The 15,366-nt window shown below is 36.9% G+C and overlaps 1 protein-coding gene across 1 annotated transcript in view; it reads left to right on the forward strand.

The window, feature by feature from the left end:
* LOC109533326 overlaps nt 1-15,366 on the forward strand; it is a 256,565-nt gene that overhangs the window by 216,964 nt on the left and 24,235 nt on the right. The window contains exon 2 of the mRNA XM_048661245.1: nt 1,161-1,366. Within this exon, the coding sequence (XP_048517202.1) occupies nt 1,161-1,366 (206 nt within the window). The remainder of the gene's footprint in view (nt 1-1,160; nt 1,367-15,366) is intronic.

Here is a 15,366-nt window from a genome sequence, read left to right on the forward strand (position 1 = left end):
ATCCCAACATTCCCAACCCGTATAGGGCAAAAAGCCAACATTTATATTTATGTCCCTCCGGTTTAAAGGTCTTGTTACACTCTCGTGTAGGCCTGCCTTCATTTACCTTAATAAGGTTCTCTCTGCTGACACCATAATTGCGAAATTTTCGTTATTCACTGCGAGAATTTCACAGTAAAAGCTCAACATTCAACAACTAACTTAAGTAAAAATTCTTATTAAAGTCAATTCATTCAGCTTTTCTGAATTTCGGATGCATCAAAAGAATATCGGAGATGTTCCGGTTTACGGTCTTTATTATCAACGAATAGCTGCATTTTAACTTTGATTTCCCCAGCTTCTCTAGCCATAAAATTTCGAAATATCCGTGCCGTTTTATTGGGTTTTTATACTTTGTCGTCGATTCTTATTTAATCGCACGTAGATAATCGAGATATTTGGAGAACAAATATTACAGACCTGTTTAATAAAATGTATTAAAAATGCTGTATTTATATATGAATTATGAATTAACTCTATTGAAGTCTGGCGAATTCCGTTGAGTTCGCTCAACAAAGGCATTCGCCCACGTTTATATTTCCTAGATATACAATGCACAGTAAAAGAAATCACAGTCCTTTTGTCAAAATGTCATGTCTGTTTCTCCGATACGATTATTTTTTCTATTTCATCTTTATCTGCTGTTATGCTCCGTTGCACAATTACTGTTCAGTCTTCTTTATTCATTTATGTGCAATACTTAGCTGAATTCAGAAAAGAAAGATCGCTTTCGCGCGAGATAGAAATATTTTTATTTTTGCGTTGTGGCTTTGGTCTAGTTTCAAGCTTCGAAGGCTTCGTAGAATAAAGAAATTGCACAAATCGACTGATGGATTTCTTTAACAGTTGATTAATGAGTGCTTGACTGTAAAATTAAACGAACCTTGATAGCTCCGTTTTTTTTTTAACAATTTTAGATAGTATTTGTCTGAGGATCATTATGAAAATGTATATTTGATGGCCCTGTTTGGATCGTACCTGTCTAAGGGCCATTGTACAAAGCCATCTTGTGTACGATTTTTTCTGTTAAATGTACTAAAACCGGTCAGAATTGGGGAGTTAGAAGCAGCAGAGCTATTTGATAGTAATTTGATGTTTCGAATTTTTTCTTTTTATTCCAGGAGTGGTTTTGTTGGAATTGGAACAGCTGATCGTCCCAAGTCACTCCTTAAAGAACGACAGTGTTGTCATGCAGTGCCACTACAAATTAGGGGACGAAACGTTATATTCGGTAAAATGGTACAAAGATGGCAACGAGTTCTACCGTTATGTTCCCAGGAATTCACCCGCAACGCAGGTCTTTCCTTTGGTTGGCGTCACTGTAGATGTAAGTGAAACCTATGATAACTAATTAGAATATTCAAGAAAAAGTACGAAATTTTTGGTTTTCAAAAACCAAATCAAAGGCCAGTTTTTTTTTAAGTTTGAACAGCGAATTAAAATCGCATTTGAAATGTTTTCATTATGTAACAACTTGGAGTTATCAGGAATGCGATTTCACTTGGCAACAATTAGTTTTTCAAAGCATTTTATTTTTTTACTCGCATTGTCCATCAAATTTGTGATTTTTTTGTGTAAAAAAGCATATTTTTACTTGATTTGATTTCTTCTCATCAACTCTGTGTTTTACGAATTTAGTAAGCTTTGAAAATCTTCGGAAGCAAAAAATTGGTTTTTGTAATAGTCTCACTCTGTTTTGAATGATGTCAAAGTGGTCGTGATTGCTCATTTTGCTTACGAGAAATGAGCAAAAACGGGACGAACAACAGTAAATTTGGGAAAAACCTTGTATCTAAATGTCTCATATTCAAACTTTGTTTTCTGGGTTAAAATTAATTTACTAGAATTTCCTCACTCGTGTTGTTATGGCTCAATCAAGTTTTCAATTTTCTATTTAACAATTCCAAAACGAATTCTGCGGCTCAAATAGTTTTTGAGCAACTTCGGAAAAAGCAGCGTCATGTTTGAGTCGATTTTGCAACTCATCAAAGAAAAGACGCGCAGATCTGAAACGTCTTGAAACCAAGAGTTTTTTAAGAAAACTGCCAACATTGCCGTTTCGACGGTTCAGTTTTTAAAAAGCCCATTTAATGCTGTGTGGAGTGATGTAAAAATGAGGGTCATTGCTCATTTTGCTTCCGAGAGACGAGCAAAAACGGGACGGAAAACATGAAATGTTGGTATAATTTTGCACCTAAATGTCTGATATTCAAATTTGGCATTCTGGATCAAGACTGCCCGAATTTCCTCACTCATGTGGCTATGCCTGAATCGAATTTTCAATTATCTATCCAGCGATGCCAAAACGAATTCTGAGTTAGACTAAACTCAACTAAACCAATGAAAATAAAGTGCCTTGTTGTTCTGCTGTAGTTACTAATACTAGAAGCTGCAAATCAAATATATTAAGCTAATATTGTCGTGTAGATATAAAATTAATTGCAAAATATGTGGCAACTTCGAATGCATCGAATTTTAACAAAATCTTTAAAGCATCATGCGTACAAAATTGAACTGGCTCAAGAGCTAAACCCGGAAGACTTTTTACAACGAAGAGCCTTTGTTGATTGGATTTTGGAACTACGACAATCGGACAGTAATTTTTCAACAAAAATCGTCTTTAGTGACGAGGCCCCTTTTCATCTCGATGACTTCGTTAATCGACAAAATGGTCGCACGTGGGGCTTCGAACATCCACCAGTGATCGTTCAGGAACGGATGCATCCAGAAAGAGTGACTGTGTGGTGCGCATTGTGGGCTGGAGGCAAAATGCAGTTGGTCAAGCATTATTATTATTATTATCTCAGTTATCGTGAATTGACAACTAACTTTCTTGTCCGAAAATTGCAAAATATGGATCTCAACAGTATGTGGTTTCAATTGGACGGTGCAACATGCCATACAGCTGGATAAACTGTTGAATTACTGAACGACTGATTTCCTGATCGTGTTATTTCTCGTTATGACGATTGGCAATGGCCGCCCGTATCATGCGATTTAACGCCTTTGGACTTTTATCTTTGGGCTTGTTTGACGTCACAAGTGTATGTGAAGAAACTAACAACGATTGAAGCCTTAAGTTTGAAGTTGAAGTTGAAGTTTAAGTTGAATGAAATTCAACGCTGTAGCTCTGAAATACTTGAGGTATTTCATTTTATGCGCAACAGTCCTTGAAATTTTCAAGAAAAGAGCACGTCTGTGCCAACAAAGCCGCCGAGGTCGTCATTTGTCCCATGTCTTATTCCATTCGTAACCTATGCATTTCATTTTTAAGCAAATGTCTCAAACTTATGCCACAAATATATACAGGTTGATTCAAAATTGGCGTTATTCCTTTTAAGGGGTGATAGAGGGTCCCTTGGGGAGTACGAGAAAAATATTGAAAATTTTTTTTTCCCAAATTTCTCGAAGATATTAACAGTCACTGTGTATATTTTCTTGACTGTATTTCAACTTAATTCAAAAGAAATTCCTGGGTTCCAGGCAACTTTATTTTTTACCATTTAAAATGTTCGTTCAAAACGTTTCTTTGTTTTTCTCCCCCATCATCAGGTGGTATGTATGGTGGACAAAAACACCGAAACGTGTTTATAACATTTTAAATAGTAAACAATAAAGTTGACTGGAACCCAGGAATTTCTTTTGATATTAACAGTTGAAGATCGAATTTCAACTTTGTTATTAAGCATTATTTTGAAATTGTTCCATATTTAATTGGTAGCATTTTGGAATACTTAAGAATTCAACAAGAAAAATTACGATCTTTGCTTCAAATTTCGAAAATTTTTGGTATCAAAAAAGTTCTCTTCTACAATTTTTTGATGAAAAGGCACAGCGGCAATTTTTCGTAATTAACAGTGACCCTTGTCAATAATAACAATAATTTGTCAAACTGCGACTTACTTTGAATTTCCTTTCACGAATTTGCGGATATGCGATTAGCTCCAGGGAAATGCTACAGTAACATAGCAGAATCTGAAAGAACTCACGCCAACAAAGGGCGAGGAGAGTGGTTCCAGGAAGATGGTGGACGACAATCGATGTTCGGGTTCCACGCACAGAGGAACAAGTATTGGACATAATCGAATCAGGGCCTTCCAGGGGCACTCAAAGCACAATTACTGACAGTTTCCCAAGCACCAAATAAATACCGAGGAAGGGCTACATTCCTCCCACATTTGTACGATACACACAACACAAGGAGATACAAATGGAGCAGGAGTTAATTAATTGAACACGACAAGCTGCTTGATAAGAGTGGATAATAAGGATATTACACAGGCTCTAGCTTGTTTGGAGCTAACCATTCAAATGTCTGGTGTCGTAAGGTTTATTTATAAACATTCGAGGTTATGAGAACAGGTTGACATTTCGGAAGTACGTTCCGCAGTCAACAAATCTTGTTGAATTTACCGTTTATCCTTGTCTATCTTTTTGTCACTCTGTTTAATTCCATGGTTACCGGAGTTTTAAATAATTACGAAGCAACAGGTATTTGCGCAATGTCAATTAGGCAGATTACCTTGAAAAACGTTGCTGCCGTATTTCTGATATAGTTTTTTGCAAATTTCTCAGTTTTTAATAACAATTAATTGTTTTTGCTATTTTTTCTGTACTCCTATAAAAGCGCCAGACAACACCTCCAGAGGAATGACGCCAATTTTGAATCACCCTGTATGTTTTATTTAAAATTTAAATCCGTCGTTCTTATTGGAACACCCTTTCCAAAGGGCCCAAAACGCAGTAACACAACGAAACCCTGATGACTTTGCTCTAGCCGTTTTTATTTGTCAGTATGGAAATGAGATTTGGCTTGTCAAGAACTACAGGGTGTTTGGTAAGTAGATGTATTCCTTTCAGGGGATGATAGTGCAAGTAATTCTGGATATACTTCGTTAATAGCCCACGTTCCGAAAACCATTAGTTTACGATCTACAGGGTGTTAAACTTTTAATAAAAAAAAATGTTATTTATTAATATTTCGTAAACCGCTTGCAATATTATAATGAAATTTGACAGGCTTAGGCAACTAAGAACAATACACGTTTTGTGATCAAAATGTTGTTTCTATATTTTCCAGTGGCGTTGGTACAGGCACGTCTGTAGACAATTTTAAATACAAAAATGTTACGCTACTGATTTTTCTAAAAATTAATAAAAATTTTTAAGTTCCTGTTCAATTTGGAAGAGAAAACGTCTCCTCACTTTTTTTCTACGACGTCGCCTTTGCGAGTATAATCGGGTTTTTATTAAAAAGTTGGCTCTGCACTAGGTTTTCTCACTGATTGGCAAAAGTAAAAATTGCTGTCATTTCGATTGTCTGAGTAACCTTGCTGTCACCTTCTTTTTGCGATTTATGTAATTTCGAGTAAGTTCACATAAGTTGAAATCCCTGAGTTTTCCAATGCTGAATACGCAGTTATTCTTTATATTTATGGACTTTGCGACGGAAATAGTGGCGGCTTCCAAATATCCGTGTCTTTGCAAACACCTATCGAAGGGTCAGTGAGTCAGGTAAAGTACAAGGTATACAAGGTAGGCAAATTCACGTAGGAGCTCCAGCACGTTACGGCACCAAAGTCGAAGAAGCCATTCACAGAACATCCCCCTATATATAGGGGGGATATTTTATGAAGCCATTCTAAGAGTTTTTCGAGAATATCCGACGACAAGCGTACGCGTCGCGGTTAGGCGTCTTACAATGTCACAGTAGAAAGTTCGGGCGACATAGAACAAAGAGAAACTACATCACTACTATTATACTCCGGCTCAAGGCTTGCTGGAAGAAGATCCTTTAAGGAGAATGGGCTTCTGCCGATTTATGTTAAACGCTGATATGGAGAAGTCAACTTTTCTCAGTTGAGTTCTGTGGACCGATAAATCAAATTTTAATCGAGAGGGGACTACCAACTACCATAAGGCTCATTACTGGGACGAGGAAAATCTCCGTTTAACGTCGGACCGTAATTACCAAAGACGGTACAATAAGACAGTTCAGTGCTAATGTTTAGTGTGGTGTAATAAACGATCAAATAATTGGGCCACATTTTCTGCCAGACATCTTAAACGGGCAAAGATACGAAGACTTTCTTATTAATCACCTGCCACCACTACTCGAAAATGTGCCGCTAAATATTCGTCAGAACCAGAACTTCCAGCATGACGGATGTACTGCACATTGTCAGCAAACTGTAAGAGAGTACCTTGATCAGCGTTTTTCTAATCGATGGATGGGGAGAGGAGGCCCCATATCATGGCCTGCGAGAAGCCCAGATCTAACTTCGTTAGACTTTCACGTATGGGGTAGAATGAAAGAGTTGGTTTATGCCGGAGAAATACGTACAAGGGAGGAATTAATACAGCGCATTACAGATGTCGCTATTACACTTATTTTACTCACACTGACAGACAGGCCAGGGTAACTCGGACAGAAATAAGAAGACGGGGGCACATGCATGCGTTGGAAGAAGGGGGCTTAATTTTGAGCAAGACCTTAAGTAGTTAAGAATTAATAAATAACATGTTTTTTTTTTCGTATCAAAGCAAGCTTGGTGGTCATTTCAATACTAAGAATAAGAAAAATTGTAATTAACAGGTAGAGTAATCTAATTGGTAACAAACAAAAACAGAAACTCTAAGACTGATGTGAACTGCGGCTAGTAATAATTTTTGTAATAAAATTGATACAATCTAACCGCGCAATTTTTGCTGTCTATACTAAACTGTCTGTAATACTAAACTGTCTGTAATACTAAACCCTACTTAACTATAACCCGATTAAGCTACGCAATAAATCGATTTTAATTTGTTTACTCGCAAACGGGTCGTCGTAGGAGAAAAAGTCAAGAGACCTTTTCTCTTCCAAATGGAACAGGAACTTGAAAAATATCATTTAGTTTTAGAAAAATCAGTGGCGTAACATTTTGTTATTAAAAATTATCTACAGATGTGCCTGTACCCCCGCCACTGGAAAAGATAGAAAACCATTTTTATTGCAAAACGTGTATTGTTCTTAGCTGCCTAAGCCTGTCAAACTTCACTATAATATTCCAAGCGGTTTCCGAAATATTAATAAATAACATGTTTTTAATTAAAACTTTAACACCCTGTAGATCGGAAACTAATGGTTTTCAGAATCTGGGCTATTAACGAAATATATCCAGAATTACTTGCACTATTACCCCCTGAAAGGAATGCATCTACTGACCAAACACCCTGTATAGAATGTTCCTCATTTGATATGATTGCAGTTCGCCGTTTGCGCTCAAAACTGTTTCAAAAAAGATTTGCATGTGTATCTGAAGTATGGGCAGTTATTCTTTCATTAAAACAGATTATGATTTGGAATTAAAACAGATAATATTTTTAAAAAACTTATATATTATTTCAGCTTAAAAAAATTGGTCAAGAGCCTCAATATTTTTTGTAAATGTTTTTAGATAAGTAGCGTTCAAAATTAAATAATATTATTTCGTGAAATGTGTCAATTATCCAGAAATGTCCAATAAAAGGTATAACTGGTAGGTACCAAAGCCAACTAATATGTCATCGATCCATTGCAAAATGCAACTAACCAAATAAGCCGTCACATTTAATAACCAAAGCCAGATTTTATATTGCTGCCATTATTAACAATATTTGACATGTCCGGTTCAGTTAATTTCATAATTGAAAATTGTAACTTCTATAATATGAGGCGTATTTGCATTGACAGTGCAATATTTTGGGCTATTGTTTGTTAATTTCGTCCGATTAATTTCAATTCAACTTGTGTTTTTTAAGAACTAATTACCTACACATGTACTATTGTGCATGAAATTAATGACACCATTTATACAGATTGTGTGAGGATCTATTAAAACACCTCACATTCAACGGTTTAAATTGTATCCTGAAATTGTTTACTCAGGCAAATGGGCAACTAATAAATTTTAGATTTATCGGATTAATTGCAACCCAGCTAGTAAAATGAAAATATTCAAAGAAGCACAAGCGAAGAGCATATCTAGCAGCTCCAATTGTTACGTGACATTTTGCAAACAGCTTGGCAGGTTGTTTAGAATCAGGTTTTTAGTTTAGTAGCTTCTTGTGGAGTTTGATTTTTGTTTAGAAGCTGCCTTATCGTTTTCATATAATTTTTTCTAGCTAGCCTTTCCCCATTTGTCTGATGCATTAGTTTTCTTTAAATTATTGTGTTTTTATTCAACATTAGCCATTTCTTGTAGGTGTAACTTTGGTAGTTCTGATAAAATGTCTGCGCTCTAAAATATTTTCATTGGCTGCAAAAACCATTTTTTTTCAATTCTCAACTTCGAGCACTATCAATGGGGTGAATCTGTAAAATTGTGCAGCAAGTTGAATTTCAATGTAAACTTTTTTGACTTTGGATCTTTGCCACTTCGCATATTTAAAATTTGCAACTTGTAAAAAGTACTCTCAAACACTATACCGGGACGTTCGACGTTTCATTTGTTGCTACAATCCTGCAGATTGTGTGGGAAAGGCAGCATTATCCGAAATAAGCAGGTTTCCATTTCAGACTGCCATCACGTTTCGCAGAATGTAGCAACATTAACATTAGTTCTTAATAGCTGCAATATCAATGGAACGCGGCCATTACCGTCGAGTTTACAGCATACTCCCTCCGACTAGACGGTCGTTATGAATATGATGAATTGCTTATTCACCACCCAAGATCTTGTGGTAATGTTGAGCTGTTAATACGAAGTTTCCAGGCTAAAGTGGGTTTTAAGGTATTAGCAGTGCAACGGATTGTTCAGTTCGGATTGGAGAGAGTGCATTATGGACGAGCGTTGTTTGTTCACATGCCATTGAAACATTTGATAATCCATGTTTCGGTTGACATATTTTATCTCGGCACTAGTCTAGCTGCTATTTAAACACATAACACGCGGGTTCGAATGGTTTAACTTCTAAATAACCGCTGTAATAACAGTGTTCCAAACGTGTAACCGGAAACCGTAGCCGATTTAACCGGTTGTTTTTGGAACCGTCTTAGATAACGGGGTCAGCGGTGCGCACTTCGCACCAGCTGCAGCCGTTGGCGATTTAAACGGTTGTTTTTGGAACCATCTCATAAAACCGAAACAGTGCTGCGCACTTCGCACCAGCTGGAGCAGGTTGCCTATTTAAACGGTTGTTTTTGGAACCGTCTCATAACACTCAAGAAGTGGTTCGCGTCAGCACAGAACCGATGCGGCATCGTCGAGCGCTCTATCCAATTGCAGCAATTTCAGTAACCATTTGTCAACGGAAATAATGTTGTTTGCAGCTGCACGTTGCCTTGACTATTGTTTATCACTTTTTGTTTATAAGAATTACTGTTCAGTTCTCCAGGAACCATAGTCATTCAGATCAGCGAAAATTTGTTTAGTTGCTGCGATAATATAATACAGCATTTTTAGTTTATAAGTGTTTAGTTGTCTGACATTCCGTAATAAATCTTAAAAAACTCATTTCTCTTAAGAAACTTAGCTCGGGAATTATATGCCCATAACCAGCAAACTAGCAGAAGGTGCGCTTGAGTAGTGAGCTATGAGCAAACTATGAATCTAAGACACAAATTCCATCACAGTTGAAATGTAAAATAACAAACGTTTTAAGCTGAATGTGCACCTGCATTTAAGCACACTGGTCATTTTAAAATATTGTACCGTGGATGGTCGGGWATCTAACTCTTTCTTCAGCTTCCAACTTTTATTCACCTCGGTATAACTTTAAATACGGAACAGGAACAAACTAACTWCAAAATTACCGTCAACTTTACAAACAATAACAATAACAGGCGGAAAACTCGCTCTTCCGACTCACGGGGTTCAACCTCTTCTGCACCCGGTCGCTGCTGTCACTTCACTCCCTCCTGTCTGGTTCTCGTCGTCACTTATATAGATTCCTTCAGGTAACCCAGATGGTTCTCGAAATCTCCAGAACAGGTGCGAAACTTCCCGCTTGTCAGTGTCATATTTGAAAGTAAATGGGGCGCAAATCGGTCTCCCATTTACTGAAATACCATGAATTTTGATCCCTCGATTTCAAACGTGAGTACCCCAGGCCATTTCCGTTACAATATAAATTCAGTCAGAGATGAAATGAAAGTTATTTGAATAGCAATAGACGTTGTAAGGTCGACATATTTTTTCAAAATTATTTTTGTTCGTATAAAAATTAGCTCGAGTAATACTTCATCCAGGTTTACCAAACACATATTTCCTATTGTTGTTGTGTGGATTATTTAATGTTATTGTGAAACGAAATGCAAAAGATTATTTCCTAAAGCGGGTGCTATCATAAACGAGCGAAGAACTAGACTCCGTAAAAAGCCTATGCAAAAAATTTTATTCTTAATTGTTAATTCATTTTGAAATGAAAACGAAATTTTTAAACATCGCCTATAAACCGTATATTTTATTTAATCACTCTTGCTTATTATCAGTTGTTTTTTATTTAAGTAGTTATTTTATTTGAAGGTTCTAATGTTAAGAATTATGTTTTTAATAAAGGAAATCATTATAAAGGGTGGGCCATCTACATGTTGAATTTTAAACTACGAGCTGTCGAATGACGCTCTCAACTTGATCGCTATGAATTGTTGATTTTTACGTAGATTTAACTTTTCCCTGTCAAAATGTGTATCGTTTTAGTTTGGATCAACGTTTTAAAATACTCAAAACTGACTTTGAGTGTGGCTCTGTGGTTGCCGAGACCGCACGAAGTTTGTGTATAAAGTTTGGAAGGAATGAAGCGCCGTCAAACCAAGGAATTAAGAATTTCGCTGTTAAAGTGCGCAGAACGTGCGTGCGTAGATGTGGCACATGTTCCGCATACTCATCCAACGTATACACCTGAAGCAGTTGCGACTGTGGGCGAACATGCACGTCTTAACCCGTTAACATCAACTTGGAGCAGAAGTTAACAACTAACATTAGTCATATCACTTTAGGAAGGTTTTTGAACAAAAATCTTGATATGTATGCGTTCACAGTCCAGCTCGTGCACGAGGTGAAGCAAATTGGCCATCAACAACGTTTTCGCTGCACTGATTGGGTTTTGAACAAGAACAATGATCTTGACTTTGCAAGAAAAATAATCTTTTCGGATGAGGCGAATTTCCACCTTGGCGGTTATGTTAACAAGCAAAAGATCCTCACGTCGTCTTAAATAAACCCCTGCATTCAGGCCGAGTCACTGTGTGGTGTGGACTTTAGAGTGGTGGCGTGACGGGGGTCTTTTTTTTCAGAATGAGGCTGGTTGGGGCATCGAGATGTGATAAATTACTTTTTGTGGCAAGAGTTGGAAAATATGGGTCTCGATGAAGTTTGGTTTCAACAGGAGGGTGCGACTTATCGCACCGCCGGGGGGCCACCATCAACTTTTTACGCACAAAGTTTAACAATCGTGTAATCGTATGTTAGTTGGCAACCGCGTAACTGCGATTAACACCGCCAGACTATTTTCTGTGGAGCGAATTGAAGGATAAATAATAATACGTGCTTGAAAATGGGTGTTCCGGAATGAGGTAGTGCCGAGCCGTAAGTAGAAGTTGCCATTTGACTGAAATATTTTCCCATACTTAATCGGAATAAATATTATATCATCTGAAATAAAAATAAATACTAAAAAAATAAATTTTTGTCAGCTTTTGTCATCAATGTATACAGGGTGATTCAAAATTGGCGTCATTCCTCTGAAGGTGTTGTCTGGCGGTGTTTTAAGAGTACAGAAAACATAGTAAAAAAAAATTATTGTTATTAAAAACTGAGAAATTTGCGAAAAACTGGATACGGCAACAATGTTTTTTAAGGTAATCTGTCTAATTAGCATTATTGTGCTTTGAGTGTCACTGGAAGGCCCTGATTCGATTATGTCCAATACTTGTTCCTCTGTGTCTGGAACCCAAACATCGATTGTTGTCCACTATCTTCCTAGAACCACCTTCCTCACCCTTTGTTGGCGTGAGTACTTTCAGCTTCTGCTATGTTACTGTAGCATTTCCGTTGAACTGATCGCATAGCCGCAAATTCGTGAAAGGAAATTCAAATTAAGTCACAGTTTGACAAATTATTGTTATTATTGACAAGGCTATCCACCTGTAACCATCTGTTAATGACAAAAAACATCATTGCCGCTGTGACTTTTCATCAACAAATTGTAGAAGTGAACTTTTTTAGTATAAAAAATTTTCGTAATTTGAAGAAAAGGTCGTAATTGTTCTTTCTGAATGCTTAAGTATTCCAACAACCAATTAAATATGGAACAATTTCAAAATAATTCTTCATAACAGAGTTGAAATTCGATCTTCAAGTGTTAATATCTTCTAGAAATTTTCGGAAAAAAATTTTTCAATATTTTTTTCTCGTACTCCCTAAGAATCACTATCACCCCTTAAAAGGAATGACGCCAATTTCGAATCACCCTGTATATGGCTCACCCGGTATATCATCACTATTTCTACTATCATCATTCTGCATTTTTCATGAAAAACTAAAAAAGTAATATGTCCCTTTTGGAACCTCGTGTTGAAACCTATTACCAACGTGAAACTGCAACGTTGGAACCTTACAACACCAACAACTTATTTTAATTGTAAATTGGTGTTTGTAGTGCCGCCGAAACGTTATATGAAATTAATGGTATGAAAATTTTTATTTCACATTTTGACGGAAACCCAGGAAAGTAAAAAGATAATAACAGTAACACGCAGGCAGGAAAATAAATCAAAATTTAAAAAATATATAGGCATGTGTAAAAATATAAATAAGCCTCAGAAGTTTAAACCTATTCAAGATCTGAGCGATCGAACCAAAAGACTGAAATTTTCTTATAAGATCCATTGCCCAACGGCCACGAAGCAATGAAGATTTATCGAACAGAAGTTTTATTGGCGAGGCGATATTTACCATTGCGAACTAGCACAAATAAGCATTTTCGGTTCGCATGAAAAAATCCGCATGATCTAGTCGAAAATCCAGTCATTGGACTAATATTTTGAATGGAAAATTGAACAGGACTTGAAGATCTTAAACTCTTAGAAAATGAAATCGAAGAGTTTTTGGAGCAACTCTTTGGCAAAACGCAATTTATTTGCTTTCACTTTTTTAAATTTTGGAAAGTTTATGATTTGGAAAGGAGCAGATCGAAAATATCCCATATGTAGGTACATCTACCTATATATTTAAAGTCAGAAAAAAAACGGAGTTTATATTTGTGTACAATATATAAGAGTTTCTATTACAAAAATTGGCAATTTGTATCAAGATTTGATATTTTCCGAAACATTTTTGCTTCCCTGACCAAAAATGTTGGTTGTACAGAAAAAAAAAACTTTGGGACTAAAATACACTGGAAAACCTTGCATCTGTAACATGTATATAAGGAAATAAAATCCCTTGCTGCGACATTCTTGGATAAATAGTTTGAGACCAGTTGAGAAGGTTGACAAGCAATCGAAAAAATTTCTTCGTGCCGTTTTTCTACACAACATCTTCCATAGTACTGGCAGCTGCTTTACGTAATTCCAAATAAAAATTAGTTACTCCCATAAAAATGCTTAAAAGATTTTTAGGGCAATTTCAAGCCTAACGTGCTACGAGGTGTCAAGATATTTTTTTATTACTGGATACACAATTGCAATTGTACCTTTTCCATCCGACTGCCCCAAACTCCATAACTATTAACGATGCAAAACTATATGCTAATTGTCGACATAACTTTGTCGAACTTTGCCGAAGGAGATTTCCAGTCCGTCACTTCATACTTTAACGGAACTCCGAGTTGGAAGTTGGGTTGAGGTGAAGTTAATACTCGCAGTGACCCAAAACTTGAGACAATACGCTGGCAAATCTCGCCAGGCGACTTACAACGAACAATGTGTTTTCGGGCTTTGCAGTCGGACAAAGAGTGTCCTTAGCCGTATTTGCATATGTTGGTCTAGAGCAATAGGAATTCTTTTCGCTAAAAAGCTTGCAAAGTGCCCAATTTATTAACGCGACTTGCAAACAATGAATCTAATTAGAGATGAACCAGGCGCTTGTGCCAGTTTCTAACTTAATTGTATGATAAAAACCCTTACTGAAGGAATTAATTGCGCAAATTTAGCCAATTTATTATTTAATGAACTGACTGGGTTTTATCTACTACTCCAGGGCAATAAAAATCAGGAAAACTGAATCTAATGGCCCGAAATTAATTCTCACATAGAAATGTTCACTGTGCTAATAATCAGTTAGTACAGATATTGCAGTCGTTATTGGCTGGTGGCTCTGCCCCACTACGTGCTCGCTAACGAAACAATGGAGGAAAGAAAATTGAAGATGACAAACTGTTCTAGGAAGATTCACAGACGAAACGTATGAAATAAAAGTTCCAGCAATCCAATATTGTTGTTAGTTTTATTGGAATAGTGGACCTTACCACACAAGACAGTCTAGCATTGTCCAGCCTTCGAATAACATTATAATGTCGAAACAACATTAAAACATTACACAGTGATACGTATGGAGTTTGAAACTTGAATTAAATAACTTTTAGTTATTTGCGCCGTAATGGCCGTACTTCATTCGGGAAAATAAATTAACGCGGCCACATTAAAACCCTGCTACAAGTGCACTTCGGAGGATTCCTTCCGGCAGAAATCACACTGAGCTTAACTGTTGGATAGTTTAAGTTGTTTGGAGTTAATTCGATTTGCCTAAATAAAGATAGTAGCCATGCAGACAATTGACTTTGGAAAACACGATACCCCAGCCGACCCAAACTTACTCAAACTTTGATCGTATAACTTTAAATGTCCTTTTAAGGTTTTGTTATCTACGGATTCGAGATTCAGACGCAAAGTTCAATTTTGTGGTCAGCAGCCATCACATATGGCTGAAATGTTTTTGTCTACGTGATTTGGACTGGACGGTTCCATTCTGGTATTAAAAACTTTTTCGGCTTTATCCGACTCATGGTTTGGTTCCTCTAGCATGCCTTTCAACTCTTCGAGGCTTGGTGCTATTATTACTGCGTCGTCGGCATGTCGGTTGCTATGTGGTCTTCAGCTGCTGCTTGATTTCTTTCCCTGCCCCTAAGTGCTTTCATTACTTCTTTTGTCGTGATCCTGGCAGTTCTTTTGAGTCTACGTTCCTGAACTATCACTGGTGGATGTTCGGAGCCCCACATGCGACAATTTTGTCGATTAACGAAGCCATCAAGATGAAAACGTATGACGAATGGAATAAGACATCGGACAAATGACCGCCTCGGCATTGCTAGCACAGACGTGCTCTTTTCATGAACTTTTCATGGACTGTTGCGCAAAAATTTTGC

The sequence above is a fragment of the Dendroctonus ponderosae genome, unplaced genomic scaffold, assembly GCF_020466585.1.
Source record: "Dendroctonus ponderosae isolate FM_Combo_2020 unplaced genomic scaffold, Dpon_F_20191213v2 Dpon_F_20191213_1, whole genome shotgun sequence".
Classification (NCBI taxonomy): Eukaryota; Metazoa; Arthropoda; class Insecta; order Coleoptera; family Curculionidae; genus Dendroctonus; species Dendroctonus ponderosae.